This window comes from Antechinus flavipes, chromosome 2, assembly GCF_016432865.1.
Source record: "Antechinus flavipes isolate AdamAnt ecotype Samford, QLD, Australia chromosome 2, AdamAnt_v2, whole genome shotgun sequence".
In the NCBI taxonomy this organism is placed as follows: Eukaryota; Metazoa; Chordata; class Mammalia; order Dasyuromorphia; family Dasyuridae; genus Antechinus; species Antechinus flavipes.
The window spans coordinates 432,598,192-432,617,357 of NC_067399.1; the positions used below are offsets into that span (position 1 = coordinate 432,598,192).

Here is a 19,166-nt window from a genome sequence, read left to right on the forward strand (position 1 = left end):
AAATATTTCCCAATACATTTTAATCTGGTTCAGTTGGGAGTATTGTGGCCTGCACAAGTATGTTGGTCATATATTTGACATCTCTGGTGTAAATTATCTTTAAGGTCACACATACCCCACTCTAAACTCTATATATGATTTGATAGCAGACTATTTTTCTTCACAGTCACACAATTAATGAAAGATATAGAAAAAATATATGGTTTCATTTGATTTTTAATAAATTTAAAACAAAATGTGCCTTTATAGATTTCTGTCCAACTAGATGTCTCCCCAGAATGAATTGAGATCATAGAATGTAAGTACAGAAAACTTTTTTCAGTGATCCCTTGAAAAGCATCAACCTGGAAGATCTATGTTCTTCAAAGATATTCAACAAAGAAGGCATCCTACAGAACCTAAAAGGAAGAATTTTATATATGGAGCATATCCATATGCCCCTGCTTATGGTTTCTTTGGCTTGATCACATAAAGACCCAGGGTAATGCAGAGAATTTTTAATAAAAGGTATAGTCATTCAAAAGATATCAGTCCAATGAGCAATAGAGGAAAATTCTGAACCTAATGGAGATACAGTTTTGGAGAGATTGTTGTTTATGGACAATGAATTGGGTTTAGAATTAAATAGATTCAGACTGGATTGAATTTGAGAAGTTGTATATTTTTAGTGACCACAGTTAGCTTCTTCACACACACACACACACACACACACACACACACACACACATTTTAACTTATTCTACTTTTTGTCATATTTTTGGCTCTAAATTTTGTCATATTTTTTTACTTGAAATTTTGAAGTACCATCAGTTCTAAGAACTCAAAAGGGCAAATAATACAGAATACGCTGCAAAAACACAATATTATTCTTTTGTTCTATCCCATTTCCTCCCAACTTCTCTAAGACAACTCATTAATCAACTCTCCCACTCCCATTCTCTATTCATTTCCAATGTCTTAACTGACATAACTTTTTTCATTTTTATTTTCCTTGACCTTTTCTACCTTCTGAAACATGACCACTCACTACTATTGAGTTATCTTTTCCTCTTTAGCTTCAAAGACATCATTCTTTCTTCATTCCCCTCCTACCTATCTAACCTTTCCTTCTCTGTCTTTTTATTAGGGATATACACAGATTTCCAGAATAGCTCTTTTTATTCTTGTCACCACCCAACATAGCTTGCATAAGGGAGAAAAAAAAAACATAAAGAAAACCATTTCATTAATTCTTCAAAATGTGAATCAGGAAATATAAAATATAATGCAGTTAGAGGCCATATTAATAGTATTATTAGATACTGAAAAAGGAAAGAATGAGTTTGGCTGTACCTAAGTGGGATTGAAGTTGGTGAACATCATTTTATCTCCTGTGTATATGGGATTTCATGAGACCTTTTGGAGTGGGCCCATTTTTTGTTGGATAGAAGAAAGATGTACAATGGTCCTTTTTATGAAATAAAAATGAAAGTGTTTAGCCCTGCCTATTTTTGAATAGACATGAAGGAGGAGGGCCCTTTCTGGGTGGAATAGAAGTGAAAGAGGAACAGTCCTGCCTTTGTGAAATCAATGTGAAGGAATATAGCCCTTTTTGTGAAGGATAGAAGTAAAAGTGGATATCCATGACTATTTAGGACAGAGGTGAGTGTCTTTCTAGGTCTGTATATGATAGAGATGAGAATGACCTTGTATAGTCTGCCCAGCAAGTTTCTCTCTTAGCAAAAGATCAGAGAAGCAGTTATTTAGTCTTTGCTGGAATAATAATTTTTAGTTCTCACATCTCATCAGAAACAAAAAGTAGGATGGCCATTTTGCTAATTTTACTTTTATTGCACAAGCAAATGGACAGACAGCACTGTGACCAGGGGCCCCAGAGCACTGACTGAATGCAGCATGTGTCTCCGCGCCAGGATCATAGAGTCCTGGAAGAGAAGGATGGAAGACTAAAAATCAGTATGTCCTTTCCCCAGTAGCTCAGGATTGTTCTGCACTGTAAATAATACATGCTCAGAAGAGTTCTTTATATATACAGAAGGGTGAAGGCAAACTTTCCAGGGCTGAGCATTTGAACCTTTTTCTCAAGGTTCCGACTGATTCATCACTCATTTGTTCTGGAAGAAAAGACAAAGACCAGAGACTATAAACTCGGGAGTAAGGCCAACAGATAATCCAGCCAGTCTCCTCTCTGTCCCATTTTCTATTCTGCTTTTTCACTGCTGTCTTGTATATTAATAAACAAAAACGCTAAGGTCTAGAAGATACTTTGGAAATCATTTAGGCACAATCCTTTTTAAAGAAGGCATTGAATCTTAGAAAAGGAAAATTATGTAATCAAAATCTTAAAGTAAGTTTCCAGGACTAGTAATTGGGTCTTATGATAGAACATCAATGAAAATAAAGCCCATCCCCATTGAGAATCTATTTCTATCACTATAAAATGAGAGTGATTGACCAGAAGGCTCCTCTAAGCTTTGACATCCTATAATATAAGATTCTGTCTAACAAAGAATTCTATTCTGGCCTGACTAGTGGCATATGCTGCTGCTGAGATCTGGGCCTCTTATTTCTCCTGAGAGGAGAAAATTATGACTCTCCTCTAAATGAGATCAGCTTTTAGTTTCTTGAGTGTCTAAGGCCAAGCTAAGGTCAAGGCAGGGACAAAGTAGAATGACAGATCTGATATTTGTGAACTTGTCAAGAAAGTCACTTGTCCTCTCTGAATCTCAGTTTAATTTTCTATAAAATGAAGGGGTTAATTCTAAGATGAATTCTAAGTATTCTTTCAGCTTTAAATCCTAAATTTCTATATTTCTACTTACACTGCCTGAAGTATTTGGTGGAAGTGTTCCTGAAGGGTCATCTTCACACCTCCCTTCCCTCAGCATTTGGATGTTGGTTTGATGTAACCTGAAACAAAGAGACAAGGAAGAAAAAGAGATGGAGAGAGAGAGAGAGAGAGAGAGAGAGAGAGAGAGAAAGGAAACGAGAGAGAGGGAGGAAGGGAGAAGGAGAGAGAGGGAGAGGGAGAGAGAAGGAAAGAGAGAGACAGAGAGAATGGAGAGAGAGAGAGAGAGAGAGAGAGAGAGAGAGAGAGAATATGAAAAAAATGAGAGAGAGAGAAATAGAAACAGAGAGAGAGAGAGAGGAAAAGAGGGAGAGTCAGTCTCTAGGAACTAAAGTTTAAACTCAATATTTTCATAGGCCCATGTAACATAAGGGTGGGAAAAGGCAGGAAGAAATGTGACAGGTGAATTAGTCGAACTTCACTAACCTAATTCGTGCATTCTTCTCTACCCTGGTTTGCTCTCTTTCCAATAAGATTTTAGAATATCTTATTGAGTGTCCCTAGTAAGATAATGTCCTAAGAGACAGATGACTGAGATGCTAGTTCCAGTTTTGCAATTGCCATGAGTTGGGGAAAAGTAACAACTTCTGGAATCCTCACTTTTCTTTTCTGTGAAATACATAAAATAAAACTGCCATCTAAAATATATTAATAATTAATTATAAATCACATCTATATAATGCTTTATTATCCCTGCTAGATATGCTATGAGAATCAAATGATTAATCAAGGATTTTATATCTTAGTGATTTTGTGTGTGTTTTCATTTATAGCATGTAACCATATATATAGATGTATCTATAGCAATTAAGTATGTCATGGGTATGTATAGTATTTTTATGTGTGTATAGTTATACATAATTCTAGATATGTATATTGTGTGAGTATATATGTATATGTGTATGATGTATATGTTGTGCACTATATGTATATACATGGCTATATAAACAACTTATATGCATCACACATTTTCTCTACATAGAGAGAATGTTTATGTATATATATGTATGCGCACATGTATTTGTATGTGTATATATATCTTTGTATGTATATAAATATGTAATTATATTTGTATATATATCTGCATATGTATATATTTATATGTTTGCATATATTTCCCTATATATGTAACTATATATTTATATAAAACTGTATATATACACATAGGTATATAACTGTATATATAGATATACAGATATTATCTGCATATTTACATATAATTGTTTTATGTTTTAGTACCCCTGTCCAACACCTTTGGACCTGTTATTTCATTAATGTGGGGAATTCCCCTTACGGAAACTTTTTACTGCAATACGTCAGCATTTATTCTATAGTTTATAATCTAATAGAGCTGTCTGGAGATATGTGGAGGTTAAGTGACTTGCCCAGAGCTACACAATTAGCATGTGTCAAACTTAAGACAAAAGGCAGAACTCGAACCTACATCTTTATAACTTCAAAACCATCTCTGAATTCACTATATTTTTCTGGCCTAAGCAACTCATCTGACCCTCATAACAGTATAGTTGTTGAAGAAAGCAAATGAGGGAAATAAGTCTCAGAAAATGGAAGTGACATATGCACAAGGACACATACCAATATGATGATGAAGCAAGGACAATATTATCTCATATGTCTTTTGACTCCTATACTAGTATATAATGCTTACCACCGGAGAATTCACCGGAGTGAACATGTTTCAAAGGTGAAAGTAGATAAAATTCTCTATCTGACTTCTTACAGCAAAGAAGAAGAGAGGGAAAAATGAAAAGACCAGCCCTGAAGACAGGAGGACCTGACTTCAAATTCAGTTTCAGACACTTACTAGCTGTGTGATCCTGGAAAAGTCACTTAATCCAGATTACCTCAAAAAAAAAAAAAAAAAAAGAAGAAGAAGAAGAAGAAGAAGAAGAAGAAGAAGAAGAAGAAGAAGAAGAAGAAGATGTAATAGGAAAAGGGAGGGGAAAGGAAGAAAAGAGAGGGGAAGGAAAGAACTAGTCTCAGTGAAAAGTTACAGGGTTTTTGAGTTTTTCCTAAGGTTTAAATTAAGAAGGTTCTTAAGGTTCTTTTAAAGTTCTTACAGATTTTCATGACACAGCAAACATGGATGGTTGTATGTCCTTCCATCTTCACCACATACATAATGTAAGCTCTTTGGACACAGGTAGCCCACTCTAGGAATGACCCTGTACTGTTGGCACATCTCAGACTCCTGAAAATGAATCAAATGAAAACAATCACTTTGTATGTGACCTCTCTCTCAAAAGGTTGAGTTTGCTTGACTTCTCTTTCAATTACCCCTTAAAAGAAAAAGTGAAGAGAAGCATATCATTTCTTTTGTGGGTATCAGAAAGGGAACAGGTCGTCTGACTTTGAATGTTTGACTTAGAACAATGATCATTCTTGTCTGTCTGTGTCTGCCATTTTCTTCCTTGTGATTTGGAGAATGGTCCCTGAACTCTCTCTTAAGAGCCAAAAGAAAGAAGAAAGAAAGAAAATTCTTGACTTAGAAAGGCTGTGATCCAAGGTTAAATGCTGAACTTCTATTCATTCTAAAAGAATGAACCTACACTTTGTGTAAGTTTGACAGACAATGTATGTCTGAAGACAGCACAGACAGAAACATACAACTTACAGATTATCCTAGAATCTCAAAGGAATTTCTTTGTCTTCCTCAATTCCTTGTGAAAGCTACCTAGGGATTCAGATTCCCTCTCTGGAAAGTCAGCAGCTTACTATATTTAGTCCTAGGATTTTACAAGAGAAGAAAGGAAGCTATACTCACCTCCGGAAAAAATGGTTTACTTTGTTTTTTATCTTCTTCCAGAAAACTGATAGATGTTTTTTCTTCATTTCTTTTATCAGCTTTTTCTTTACTATAGAATGGGAAGAAAATTTTAAGTGTTCTAAACAGATACTCTGATTCACATACTACACATGTGTGTGTGAGAGAGAAAGAATGAGAGGGGGGAAGAGAGAGAGGGGGAGAAGGAGGGAAAAAGAGAGACAAGGGGGAAGGGATGGAGGGATAGAAGGAGAGAGGGAGGGAAGCAAGAAGAGAGGGAGATAGAAAGGAGAGAGAGAGAGTTTAGTCATTAGAAATGCTCAAAATGGTTGCAACAATTCAGAAGTCCTTGGGGTCTTGAAAATTTACAGATTTAGAGATGGGAGGTATCTTAAAGTCATCAGGATGATCTATAGGAGCCTGCCTATATCTATAATCCTTTAAAATAGAAGCCCCCTCCTCCAAAGAAATTAATCCCTGACCTTGAACATAACTAAGGGAGAGTTGATCAAAGGTCTGGACAGAGAGAAGATATTCTCTGGTCTTGAGTTGTTTTGTACTTTGCAATGTCAGGGACCCAGGACAGATAAATTCCAGGCAACTCAAACTTAGTTGATTTTATCACTCCCTCCATTTTGTATCACCTCATCTGAGAGCAGAAAACGAAGTGGCTAAGGAGAGCTGAGGAAAGTAGTTCTCCCTGCTCAGTGGCATTCCAATTTGGGGTATGAGATAGAAAACATAGGACTGATGACTTCAACTATTATCTTTCGGGGCTGAGGATTTTTTGTGGGTTTTTTTCAAATCTACAAGACTTCCAGAATAGCTAATGGATGGTTGTATATTGGTTGTGGAGCCCTGGTTCAGACTGCTCAAGGCTTACAGCTACACACTTAAACTGAGTAGTCATTTAGCAAACTCAGTATCCATTTGGCTATCTGCATCTCCCACTATCATGAATTTTACATCTACATTATAAGAATGACTATCTCCATATTTCAGTTCGCTTTTTCCTCCTAATGTTTCTACAGACAGTTTTGTTTTTGTTTTTTTTAATTCCCATAGAAAAATTAACAACTTCCAAATCCATGACCATTTTAAGAATGGAAAATTCCCTTTCCTATTAATTAGAAAAGAAGAAAAGTGAATATTGGTGTCCCTAGAGCATAACAATTGTGTCTGGCCATAACAATAGTTATTAAACTGTTCTCCAGGACAACAGCAACGTAACAACTTTTACTCACATAGTTTGAACATGAACAGGGTCAACAACATTGGAAGAGCCACGACTGCCACTACTTTGTTGGTTCTGGGTATCCTGACATTTTTCCTGCCAAAGCAAAGAAACACTTTAATACAAGAGTTTGGTCATTCCATCTTCCACGCAATATCAGTCTGCATTAGCAGCACTGTAACATTTAGAAGAAAGCAGGTGAAAATTTGACAGTCTTCTGCCCTAGTCAGACCACATCTAGAGTCCATTGTTTCCAAGAAGAGGAACTGGAATGTTAAAAGGCATCAAAAATATCATTAGAGAACAAGGAACAAGAAATATTCAACCTGGAGATGAGAAGTATGAGAAAGGAGAGATCTACAAATATTTTAAGGACTGTCATGAGTAAGAGAAATTAGGCCTCTTCTTGGATCCAAAGGACAGAAGTAAGAGCAACAGGGAACATTTACAGAGATACATCTCAAAATCAAAGGAAGAAAGATTGATTAGGCCTGCCCACCAGTGCAATGAAATGACTTATGAAGTCACAGCCCAACTTTCCCCCCAATTCCTAATCACCTCCCTTGAGATCTTCTATCAGATGTTGGATAATCACACATTGAAGATTTATTGTTTAGGGGAATTATTGTTCAGGTAGAGGTTAAGCTGGGTCACTTCTGAAGTACCTTCCAATTCTAAGATTCTGCAAATGGCTTGTAGGCATCTCAAAGTCAACAAGTCCAAAAGCAAAATCTTTATCTCTCTCTAGAAACTCTATCGTCTTCTGAATTTCTTTATCACTGTCAAGGACACCACCATCTTCCCAATCTCCCCGTCTAGCAACCTTGGGATCATCCTCAACTCCTCACTTGCACCGACCCCACATATTCAGTCTAGTGTCTTACTATTTATGTTTTCACAACCTCTCTCCTATGTGTCAGTCCCCAGCTCTTCTCCTCAGAACTGCTCTTTGGAGAAGACCCAGATTGTGTGCAATACCTTAGTGGCTGGCCTGAATCATCCCTCCCAATGCCAGTCCTTCATCCAGATAGCTGTGAAAGTCATCTTCCTGAAGCAAAGTACTGATCATGTCATCTTACTACTCAATAAATTTAAGTCACTCCCTATTATCATGAGAATCAATTATAAAATTCTCTGGCTTTTAAATCTCTTCACAGCTTGAATACTTTGTACTTTTTCAGTCCGTACACCTTATTCCTCTTTATATTATTTATAAAGTGGAGGGGAATACAACACAGCAACACTGCCTTTCTTTTGTCCCTCATATAGTTATTCCTGAAATGTTCTCCCTTCTCACGGATTCCTCCACTAGAGAATAGCAGCTTCTCTAGTTTTCTTCAAAATTTAGCTCAATTTTCACCTTCTGTAAGAATTTTTTCCTATTCCCACTTCCCACTCCTACCCTCCCCACCACAGTGGCTTCCTTGTAAGATTACAACATAAATATCTTGGAGGTACATAAGTGCACTTGTCTGCTCCAAGGTTAGAAATGTATTGATAGAAGCACACATGATGATCTGATGGATCTCTGGATTTTTGTAACACTATGTTCAGTTGGTTCTACTCCTATCTATCTTACCACTCCTTCTTAGGATCCTTTGCTGAACTGTAATCCAAATTATACTCCCAGGATGTAAATATACTCAATATCTAATCCCTCTTCTCTTGGGCCCTCTCCTTTGTCTAAATACTGCCATTTCATGATGGCTCAGCCTATCTGAAGCTAATTATCTTCTCAATGTAGAAGATTAACATATTTAAATGTCCAGCTTTAATTTTTCTTTTTCGTTCAAAACTTTTATTACTAATACCCTAGTGGACAATTCAAACTGAACACATAATAGGCATCACAAACTCAACATGTCCAAAACAAATCATCTTTCCCAAATTTCCCCTCTCTTTCACATTTTCCATTTATGTCAAGAGAATTATCATTATTCTTAGTGATGCAGATTCCTAGCTTTGGTACCATCATTGCCTTTCTTCATTGGCTAATCAGTTGTAAAATCTCATTTCTATCTATACACATCTCTTCTTTGTCCCATCTTACTATACTACATGGCTAGATCTTCACTAATTTTTTCTTGAACTATTACAATATATTGCCTACTAATTAGTTTCCCTTCCTCAAAATTCTCTCTGTTGCAGTCCATCCTCTGTGCATATTCCAAAATAATATTTGTAAACATAGTTATGACTGTTTCTCCCCTTTTCACTATATTCTACTGGTTCCCAATTACCACCAAGAACAAAATCAGCTTGATATTTAAAACTTTTTACATTTTGACCCTATATTAATTTCTAGCCATGTTACTCCTCTTCATACAAATTGTGATCCATGCAAATTTATTTGCTTACAGTTCTTTATATTCTATTACATATAGATTATTTATATATATTCCATCTCTTGCTTCTCTGCCTTTGCACAATCTGACCCTCTTGCCCCGAAAGCATTCCTTCTTAATAGCTTCTTATATATTCAGCTTCAGCACAACCTTCTACAAGAAGACCTTCCTGATTACCATTCCCAGTTACTAGTTTTTGCTCCAAAATAATCCTGTGTCTATATTGAACCTCTTTTGCATAAACCTATGTATGTATATTTTATATTCCTCACAACAACTGTAAATTTCTTAAGGGCAGGGACTGAATCACTTTTGTTCTATATTCCTTGAGGAGACAAGGCTGGAAGGTTCCTGGAAAGTAGTGAGTAATCAGTAAATGTTCTTGACCTACTGATTGATTGGGGAATCAACTATTCCTAGAATGGAAAGAAGTGGAGAAAATCGGTGGTATTATAGATAATATATCTGAATCAGAAAGGCCCAATTTTGATTTGGTAAAATGGAAAATAAATACCTTGTTGCTATCTGCTTTATTATCATTGGACTTGTTTTCTTCTGTGATTCGTTTCCTTTCATTGGCTTCTCTCTCCCTAAAACAGGAAAAAAGAGTGTGCATGGTCTTCATCTATCTGTATATCTTTAACCAAACCTCTCCATCATCCTTATCCCAGGCAAATAGAATCTTTAACACTTTAAAACATATTCTGGCCTACCACTGGCATGGCTAAGAACTTATACTTAGCTACTCTAGTATCTGGTTTTCTTATCCACAAAATGAAGGATTCAGACTAGATGGTTTCTGTAGTCCTTTGTAGATTTAAATATATGATGCTCCTACTGTTTATGATTTTATCCATATGAAAGCTCCATCTCCCAACACAGAACACAGTCCATCTGTGCCTCAGTTAACAGTCTCCATAAGTTGTTGTCACCAAAAAAATCAGCATGTAGTGACCAGCCAGCTCTGTATTGGTGCATATCTCTGCATGCACTTCAGCTGGCCCTTGGACCCCATATATAGCCTGAGATTATTAGGCCTGACCTCAAAGTCTTTCCAGTTGGGTACTGTGTACCAGAGCTTGTGGTCAGCCAGTGAAGATTTCAAGATCCCTTCTCCTCACTCAGGATCAGGAAATTCAGAGGAAATGAATCCGTGTCTTGACTATTTTAATTTAATTAGACCAAAATTGTAAAAGTGAATTTTTGATCAGATTCAAATTCTCGGAGTCTCTCCAGACATCCTTGGACAACATCTGGCAAATCCAAGTCAATATGGAACTGATCATATGAAATCAGATTTTCTATGAGAGCCATTAGAGAAGCAAATTTTTCCTGTATATTCTTCTATATTTGCTGAGTTCTTTGCTCCCATTTTTTCCCTTCTGAGATTCCAGGCTGTCTTCCTTACTGAGGAGTACCAGGGGGCAATTTTTACATATGGAAGTAGAGGTAGAATGAGTGGTGCTACTCTAACATCAGTTGAGAGCTATGAGGTACCCTTGAAAAGAATAGCAGATATGGTTGGGAAGGGAATGCCCTCCCTGCTTGAGGACATTTTCTTTCACAACTGAGGAGAAAGAAAAGGATATTGAGCAGGGTAGTGGAAGACTGAATTTCACTTGCCTATTGGGAATCCCACTAAAACAAGGCTCAGGTTTTCAGGAGAAAGGTTGACAATGTCAAATGGGTTAATGGATTTATCAATTGAAGCTTCCAGTAACTCCCCATAATATTTATCAAAAATCATTTTTTACTTCTTCAAAATAAGGATTTTTCATGATAACTAAATAAATGTAGATAATATAATCCATTAACCCAGTCCCAGGAAATTTGTGATTGATTGCTATGAAATGGCAGTTTCAGTTCTCTAGATTAATTTGTCCAAACATGGCTTTACTACAATTACAACAAAAAGGAAAGATCTTTTCCAAATCTATGGCCATTTTTTACATTCTTATTGAAATTCAATTTCCATTAAACAATTGAACTATATAGATACTCTGTCATGGATGTAAATCCAGCAGCCAGATTAGGCACTTAACCCAGCATATTTAATGATAACCCCAAAAAAGTTCATGGAATCATTGATACAGAACTAAAAAAGATTTGAAACACTATCTAATCCTATTCCATCACTCTACAGATGATAGAAAAGGGGTCCAGAGAAATAAGCACTTGCCCAAGGTAGTAACTTAGGGACTATATCATCAGCCCATTTGTAGACCCCTATTACTCACAATACAGCTTGGCACATCGCACATTTATTGATGTGGGTTTTGCCATCTGGGCCCCGAACAGGGTCATTCTCTCTGGTGCAAACATATTTGTCATTACTCATTAGACTGCGGTACTCGCTACATTGATCCTATTGGTAAAAGAAAATATGTTACCACTCTGGGTGAGTTTGAGTTGTTCAAATATGATTGAGTTAGTTTTAGATCATAACAATACAAAAACATATACCACCTATATATATTCTATATAAAACATGCAACTATAATATATATATATATATTATATATATATATACTATATATATATAGTAGAACATATAAATATATATAGATACATATATGTATATACACATAAATGTATATATGTATATTATTAGGGTTTCACATAGAGTATATATGGGTCATATATACATATATATGTATATATATATATATATATATACATATACATATATATGTCAATACATAAATACACTTATATATACATACCCTGGAGACACACATACATACATATATGCATATATCTACCTAGAAAAATATTTAATCAAGACTACTCACAAGATTTTGGGGACATGACACTTTAGGAAACATATCTATAGAGATATAGGTACCTATATAAATATCTCCCTTCCAGATTTTCCCAAAAGTTAAGATCAGTAGGTAATAAAGAGGTATATAGAAATATCTTTGACAAATAGATAGATATGTATATATGTATGTATACACATATGCATTACATATAAACACATAACCACTTATCACATCACAAAGTGGTTAAATCATATAAATCACTTTTCATGCATCATTTCATTTAAGAACCATAATGATGCTTCAGTGTACTTCTAGAATTATTATTATCAAGATTTAAAAAAAGAAAAACTGAAGTTCTAAAGATTGGTACTTGCTTATAGTTATATGACTAGGATTTGAATTCAAGTTTTCCCAATGACTATCTTTTTCTGCCTCTAGTAGATGATGTTAGGGCTTAGAATACATGGCTTCCTAACTGAAAGCAACCTTGAAAATTATGCAATCCAAATCCATGATGATGATGATGATGATGATGATGATGATAGCAATGATAGCAATAATAGCTAACATTTATATCACACTTGCAATGTGCCAGGTGCCATGCTAAGGATGCTTTACGATTATCTCAAGTATGATTCTCTCAACAACCCTGGAGTACTACTATTATTCCCATGTTATAGATGAGAAAACTGAGACAACCAGCGTGTAAGTGACTTTCCAGGATCATATTTTAAGTATTTGAGGCCAAATTTAAATTCATTGCTTCCTGATTTCAGATTAAATCCTCTATCTACTGAACCACGAAGTTGCTATGGATGAGAAAACTAAAGTTCATAGCTAGGGGAAGTGACTTGTTTGAGGGAGGAGTTTGTGAAAAGACTGAAACTAAATGTGACATTCAGTGGTCTTTCTACTGCACCTTGTTGACTAATAGACTCCAGGCTTTTTTATTGCCAGGATGAAGTATATTCTAGAGAAAGCCCCCCCTCTTCATATGAGGACATCAATAATATGAACATAAATAACATAATTTTCCATCCTAAATTTTCCTTTCACCTGCCCATATTGTTGAAGGGACAATGCTTTCGAAACCTCAATGCACTACAGAAATGTTTGATATTAATATGACATCACATGCAGGCTAATTGGTTTGCTCTACTCCACAATGAACACTAGATGTCACTAATGGCCTGAATAAAAAGATTCCTCAGTCTGATTTCATTCTGTAAACTCAATTTACAGGTGACCTTGGAGCGTGTCTGGTGCAAACCAGTCATTTTACATCAGAGAAATACATCCAAAGAGATGGAGGGATTTTCCCCAAATCACATGATTAACAAACAATAAAACCAGGATTCCAAGTCAGCATTTCAAACTCCAGATTCACTCCTTTCACTTAACATGCTATCTCATTACCATAACTATTGCTTAAATTTATAGAGGGTCAAATAGCTTAATGGGTGCTATCTCCACAATACCAGCCGTGTTTACATTCAACCTAAATCATCATCATGGGACTTAATGGCAGAGCCAAGATTCAAACCTAGTCTTCTATTTAATTATACAGTCTTGGAGACAAGTCAATGTCTCTCTCTGGGCCACACTTTCTTTATCTGTGAAATAACACTAAAAAATAGTCATTGAAGTTTCCTTTAGTTCTGACTATGTAAGAAAGGAGAAGTGACGAGCCAAAAGTCTTATGGTGAGTTCACAGTCATACTAGAACTGGAAGTCAGATCTTCAGATGCTTTCTTTAATGATAATAGTTTATTTTAATAATTACAGTCTCCGGATGCTGCCATTGATAGAGCTAATATTTTGGCCCAAACTAATGAATTTATCTCCTTTTTCCTTCAGACACTACAACCTCTGAATTATTGAAGTGGGTCTGCATGAGCTCTTGGCCAATCCTACAGAATCCTAAAACTGGAAACTTGTTTCCAGAAAAAAGCAGTGAAGATACAGTAATATCTTCACTCTCAATTGTAGGTCCTTAAGTTACTAAATCATTATGTATATTGCCTCTTACCTTTTCTTTGTTGCTTTTTTCTTCATTCAAGCTCTTCTCTTGAGCTTCTTTTTCTCTATAAGAAAGCGGGAAAAGGGGGCATTGGCTTCTGCAAATGGAGGAGGATGGTGCAGTAGAAAAAGATCTTACTGTGGGATGAAAAAGACTAGGTCCAAATCCTAGGCCTTCTTCTAACCATCTGTGGCCAATGGGGTCAGTCACTTAACAACTCTGAGGAAGCTGGCCAAAAGTCCTTTTCAGCTCTAGATCAAATATTTCTTGAGCTTCCCACAGGATGAATGAAATTATTTTCTGTAGTGTTTTAATTAATTTCTAATTATATTACCCACTCATAATATCATTATATATAAAGGCAAAAGGATTGTAATACTCGTCCTGGAGTCAAAGGATATAGGATCAGACTCTTGTTCCATTACCTACTAACTATATAGTTTTGAATGTGATACCTTCTGTCTATTAGTCTGTTTACTCATTTACAAAATGAGGGAGGATGTATTTCATAATCTCTAAGGTCTCTTCTAGGTATAAATCAAATGATCATCTTAGGTAAAGAATCAAAAACACTTTCCAAATCTCTCATACTCTTTTCATGACACCAGCTTGTCTCCATGAAGTTATCTCTACACCCTGCCCCTCTTTGGACCATCCCTCTGATTATTGTGCTCAGATCAAACTAGGCTACTGGCCTGGAACATTGTGTGTGTTTTTACTCTTTATGACTTACACATACTACCCCTTCTGCCTAGTACCCCTTCTCTTTAGTCTACTTCCTCTTCCATCTACTGCTTTCTCTCCCTTTGCTGGTGAATCACTGATTGTTCTAATATACTCCCTCTTTACCTCCACCTGGTAGAACTTCTAACTTCTTTTCAACTTCATTTCTGCTTAAAGCCTTTCTTGAAACAAACGTTTCTAATAACAAATGCTGGTTTTTATTGGTCCTTCCCAATATCAAATTGTTTTGTCTACTAATCTATTTAAATTTTGTTTTTCTCTCCCAATAGAATATAATATTTTTTAATGCAGAGATAGTTTTTGTAACTCCAGAAATTAACATAATACCTCATACATAGAGGGCACTTTTGGTAAAGACTTATAAAATAAAAGTGAATCCTATAGGACTTGACTTTAATGATATCCTCTCACAAAAGCCTTTACCTATCTTACTCCAGCAAAGAGTGATCTATTTCTCCTCTAAACTCACATTACTTTGCTTGAATGTAACTATTGGCACTCATCCCAAATAGTCTATATTGCTATTATTTATGGATGTATTTGTGTGTTTTTTTTTTTTTTTTTTTTAGTACCATCCAGCTCTTTGTGATACCACTGGAATTTTCTCAGTAGAGATATTAGAGTGCCTTGCCATTTCCTTCTCCAGCTCATTTTACAGAAAAGGCAACTGAGACAAATAGGGTAAAGTAGCTTTCTCAGAGACATACAGTTAGTAAGTGTCTGAGGCCAGATTTGAACTCAGGAAGATGAGTCTTCCTAACTCTAGGCTAGGCACTTTATTCACTGTGCTATCTAGATACCCAATGTATTCGTTCAATTAGGCCATGAAGTCTTGTTCCATGAGGAATAAGACCCTATTGTTTCTAACAATTTCCATTTCTATCATATTTAAAATTTACAACAGCCCTGTGAAACAAGTAGCACAGTTATTATCATGTTTACTTGACAGAAGAGGAAACTGAAGTTCTAAAAAAAAAAAAAACAATTTATCAAGAATCACATCACTAATAAGTTTGAGCATTTGTCTTCTTCCTCTAAAACCAATTATTTTATCAACTGTATTAAATTGCTTTGGTGCTCAACACAAGACCTCAAAAGAGTAGACCCTCAGCACTTTGTCTGAATGTGTACTTGTTTCATTATTCTTGTTTCTCAGGATCTGGGTTCTCCTCCTTTTTTCCATTTCATTGGAGTCTTCTTGAGAGCAGAGCTTATATCCCATCTTTGCTTGTGTCCTCACACTGTGCACATGACCTCACACATAATAGATCCTTCAGAAATATTGACCAAGTTAAATGGAAATGAGTTACTTCATTCCCTCCCTTTGCCTTTATTGAAAATCAGCTCCAAGCTGATAGGCACCTTAATCCTCTCTTTTCAAGATGTCACCACTTTGCCATACTTACAATATTTCTTTACACAAGGCACACTTATTGCCGTGGGTCTTGCCATTAGGGCCTCGCACTGGGTCACTTTCTCTTGTACAAATCAGTTTCCCATTTTTCATCTGGCTTCTGTATTCATCACAATTGGGCTGTAAGGAAAGATAGATGAGAAATGCTCAGTTATCTTCAGAAAGGATTTCACATCAGGAATGAATTTAGTCAATAAGCAATCAATAAAAATTTATTAAGAACCTACTATGTGCTACATGCTATACTAATGTTAAGGACTGATAATACAAAAAGAGATAACACAATCTCTATCCTAAAGGACTTCACATTGTAATGGAAAGATAGTAGGCAAACAAATATGTACAAATAAGCTATAATCAGATAAATAAGAAATAAATAAGAGAAGAAAGGAATTAGAAATAAAAGAAATTGGGAAAAGCTTCCTGGGCTTTTAGTTTGAAATTAGAGGAAGGCAGCTACATCAGTGGGCAGAGATTTAGTCTTAAACTGTCAAATTGTAGGCATTTCACTTAGAGTATGGTATATAAAATCAGTATATTTAGAGTTAGATGGATTCTAGCATGTCAAAGCTAAAAGATATCTTAGAAAATTTCTAAGCCAACCACTTCATTTTACAGTTGAAATAACTGATGGACCAAGGTCACAAAGAGCTTTCTTTCATGAAGGGAACATTTGATTGACTGTATGGCCAATGAGTTCCCTTTAAAGAATCAGATTCACGATTGTGTGACTCTGGGAATAGCAGTCCAGATCCTTCCCTTCACTAATTCCTAGTATTGCCTTCAATGCAAAATCTTTCCTGATATCCCAAGTGTTAATGCCCTCCCTCTCACAATTTATTTTTTTTGTGTGTATGTATGTCCTGTAATTGGATGTGCTTATATTATATCTCCTTATAAAATGTAAGTTTCTTGGGAGTAAAGAATGTTTGATTCTTGTCTTCGTGTCCCTATTGTCTGGATACATAATGGGTGCTTTGTAGATAAATGTGGATTAATTTTAATTTTGATTTATTTATTTGATTCAATTTTAAGGAAAATTTCTGGGAGGACACTGTTCCTGATGTGGTTTCTAAATACTTTATCTCTTTTCCGGGTCCTAGATTTTTAACAAAACCATCTTTATTAGCCAGCCTTTTTAACACAACATTGACCTAGTAGTTCAAGGTAGATGGAAGTTTATGCAAAGTCTTGCCCTATCACTGTCAAAGGAATAACCTACCTTTCCATTGGTGCTACCATTGTTGTTCCTGAAATTAGTAGTTTTCTTGTTCTCCTCATCTTCCTTAGCCCTAGAAGAAATGAAGGGGAGAATTTCTGTTTGGTAAATACAAAACAGATCATTTTCAAGGAATGTATAACATCAGAGACTCAAAACAGAGAGGAAATCTGAGAAGTAATCTAGTTCATTGTCCCACTCCATGGTGACATCCCAACTTTCTCAAGACTGGTACCCTGATAATATCTTATTGAGCTTCCACTGGAACATCTAAGTCCTATAATGGAGGATTGGTTGTCTCATGAGTTAATCCATCCCAACGGGGAAGGGAAATCACAACTTCTATAAGCAGCCTATTTCATTTTAGGAGAGTTCTGCTGATTATGGATAATTTGCTTGGAATGAACCAATATCAGCTTATTTACTTATCAGACCTGTGAAGTTCTGGAAATATAGCCTACCAGAGTCCAGAGAAGTACCCCCATCCCACCTACACCCTCTCCAACTCCCTGCTGAAGACATGTTCAGATACTCACAGGAGTTCTTTACACATGGCACACTTGTTATTATAGGATTTGCCACTAGCATCACGTACAGGGTCATTCTCACGGGTACAACTAAGAGCTCCTTTTTTCCACTCTTTCCGAAATTCTTCACATTGGTCCTGAAGTAGTGAACAGAAAAAGGCTAAGTATACTATAGCATTTGACTGACAGTATTCTGTAATCAGTTTGCTAAATTCAGTGGTTAGGAAGAAATACCCAAGTTGATGTTGAAGGAAGTATGTGAATTGCCCAATGTGACCCTTGATGAATTTTGAACTTCAAATCCCTATTCTACAAACAGCCAATTATCTGCTCCATATAATGTTATTGAAATGATCATTAAGATGTTGTCCAGCTTTTATTTTGACTATATGAGTAAGTAAATCCAGGCTTCCTATTCTCCTGCTCAACAGGCTCTGAACTGAATTATATTTTCATTCAGCTAAATCTATTGAATGCAAAAAAAGCTGAATTCACTTTGGTGAAAGATGCCTCTCACCTTGGGTTTTCCTGCCCCACCACCTCCCTGCTTGTTTCCTTCAGCATTTCTTTGATTTTCATCTTCCTTTCTTTTTTTCTCCTCTTCTTCTTTCTGGCTGGAAAATACAAAGTGGGAGAGATTACAAAGCAGGAAATGTGCATTGGAGATAGTTGTCACATATGTCTGGGTGGGTAACTTTATAATAACTGTATTTATGTTTTCTGGGCTACAATAGGATTAATGGCCACTCTATAAGATGGAGGAAATTTGAGTACAGGAAAGATTTGGATCATTTCACTTGTAGACATTCAGTTTCCTTATTAGTTTTCTCTTACTTTCTATCTTATCTCAGGCTTAAGAACTTTGAGATCTTAGAGAATATAAATTTCAAGGTTCATTTCCAATCCTCCAGTTTCCTCACATTTTACTCCTCCACTTCTAGGTTCCAACTGCACTGACAGAAGATGGAGCTTATAGTTCAATATCCATGAGTTTCCACACCTTAGTGTGTGAAGTATAGTGTGGGCTATGCCCTATGCCTCCTTCTTTGCCTCTACTTCTTAGTTTACCTGGTTTCCTTCAAGACTTGGTTCAAATTCCACCTTCTGCAGGAGTCAGCTGTTGACTGACATATATATGTGTGTGTGCGTGTATAATAAAATTATAATATTATAATATTATATATGTCACATATATATACATTTCTTTCATATTATCTTTATTCTGAATAATCTTGTATCACTGATATGTTGTCTCTTTAGAATGTACA

General features: G+C 35.9%; 1 protein-coding gene across 4 annotated transcripts in view; it reads right to left on the bottom strand.

Annotated features, from left to right (window-relative positions):
• Positions 1 to 1,809: 1,809 nt before the first annotated feature.
• The window catches only part of SPINK5 (serine peptidase inhibitor Kazal type 5), a 60,122-nt gene continuing 42,765 nt past the window's right edge, over positions 1,810 to 19,166 (bottom strand). For 3 of the 4 annotated variants that reach the window (XM_051978975.1, XM_051978974.1, XM_051978972.1), the window contains 12 exons: positions 18,416 to 18,512; positions 17,908 to 18,035; positions 17,375 to 17,444; positions 16,145 to 16,272; positions 14,004 to 14,058; positions 11,447 to 11,574; positions 9,724 to 9,799; positions 6,875 to 6,960; positions 5,631 to 5,721; positions 4,927 to 5,057; positions 2,820 to 2,907; positions 1,810 to 1,922 (listed from right to left, as the gene is read on the bottom strand). In XM_051978975.1, coding sequence (XP_051834935.1) covers positions 1,827 to 1,922; positions 2,820 to 2,907; positions 4,927 to 5,057; positions 5,631 to 5,721; positions 6,875 to 6,960; positions 9,724 to 9,799; positions 11,447 to 11,574; positions 14,004 to 14,058; positions 16,145 to 16,272; positions 17,375 to 17,444; positions 17,908 to 18,035; positions 18,416 to 18,512 — 1,174 coding nt within the window. In that variant the 3' untranslated portion in view covers positions 1,810 to 1,826. Of the gene's footprint in view, positions 2,112 to 2,819; positions 2,908 to 4,926; positions 5,058 to 5,630; positions 5,722 to 6,874; positions 6,961 to 9,723; positions 9,800 to 11,446; positions 11,575 to 14,003; positions 14,059 to 16,144; positions 16,273 to 17,374; positions 17,445 to 17,907; positions 18,036 to 18,415; positions 18,513 to 19,166 lie in introns of all 4 variants that reach the window. The other variant, XM_051978973.1, reaches the window with a different exon arrangement.